The following is a 1,236-nucleotide window of genomic DNA, read 5'->3' as shown; positions in this document are numbered from 1 at the left end:
CAGAAAAAACAGACATAAAGAAACAGCACTTCATATGCTCGGTTGCCATGTGTGTAATCAAGTAACGATTATAATTACCAGTATATCTGACATCATAGTCATACATAAACAATTCTGTTCACGTTCAAACTAACATTCGTCAATCAGCATCCAACGATCAGACCCTGGAAACACAACTGAAGAAGCAAAGCTCAGCAAAGTTCTCACGTTTTTATTTTTGTTGCTGATCCAAGACCTCTTTCTTTATTCTAAAGGATCGCTAATATAGTGCCACTTCAGTGAAGCGCTTTTCCTCGAAAATGCATCAAACTCTCCATACCTTGTCAGAGATCAGATACGGAGTCTGTCTATCTGCATCTGTGATTCATTGGTACCGATCGTGAAGGTCTGACAGGCTGCCTGTGGCTGGAACGTTTGTAAGTCACCATTGTTCAAATGCTCAGTGAGATGTAGAAGAAAAACTCCATGTCCATGGCCTGATGGGGGACGCAGGAGCTTCCTCCATGGATAACAGGAATTAGAGCCCCGTCCAGATCGTTCATATACTTTTGAGGCAGGAGGTGGCCACCAGAGCCAGCCTGATACTCAACCTATAAAAATACAATGAGTGATTCTGCTAAATATTGTGATTTGAAATGTGATTTAAAAAGGCTCCAGGTTTGCTGTGCTTGCTTAAAGGGCTGCATAAAATATATAGAAGTAGTAGTCAATATTTGGAAGTGGATCAAAAAAAGTTCATCAAAGTTGTCCCAAGACAAGAACGCATTTTTGGTTTTAGGTTTTAGGACAACTTTGATGAAAGGTTTAGACACACTTCAAATGTTGACTACTGTATATGAAAAAAAGGGCTGCATAATTTGACCCAAAAGTTTGTGATTATATATGAACATAACAATAACTTTATTTTTTGTTATTTTTAGTATTAACATTACATTAAATATATTACATAAAATATCAAACAAATTAGAAATATTATTATTGAAATATTTCACAATTGCAATACTAATATTAACAATTATAAATTTTGAATTATAAATGTTAAAATTTAACATTAGTAATATTAAAATCTTTTGAGCAACTACTGATAATTAAGAAATTTAAACTAGCCATAAATATTAGTATTGCAATTTTACAATACTAGATAGATAGAATATATAAATCTATATAATTTAATATATGAAGTGTGTATTTTATATTATATTATATATATATATACAGTGGGTACGGAAAGTATTC

The 1,236-nt window shown here is 32.9% G+C and overlaps 1 protein-coding gene across 1 annotated transcript in view; it reads right to left on the bottom strand.

The window, feature by feature from the left end:
• Nucleotides 1-6: 6 nt before the first annotated feature.
• LOC107602218 (zinc finger FYVE domain-containing protein 16-like) overlaps nt 7-1,236 on the bottom strand; it is a 27,362-nt gene continuing 26,132 nt past the window's right edge. Inside the window, exon 18 of the mRNA XM_016294664.1 lies at nt 7-590. Within this exon, the coding sequence (XP_016150150.1) occupies nt 432-590 (159 nt within the window). The 3' untranslated portion in view covers nt 7-431. The remainder of the gene's footprint in view (nt 591-1,236) is intronic.

Source organism: Sinocyclocheilus grahami, unplaced genomic scaffold (assembly GCF_001515645.1).
Source record: "Sinocyclocheilus grahami isolate Dianchi unplaced genomic scaffold, SAMN03320097.WGS_v1.1 scaffold322.1, whole genome shotgun sequence".
Classification (NCBI taxonomy): domain Eukaryota; kingdom Metazoa; phylum Chordata; class Actinopteri; order Cypriniformes; family Cyprinidae; genus Sinocyclocheilus; species Sinocyclocheilus grahami.
This window is presented reverse-complemented; position numbering and strand designations above follow the sequence as displayed.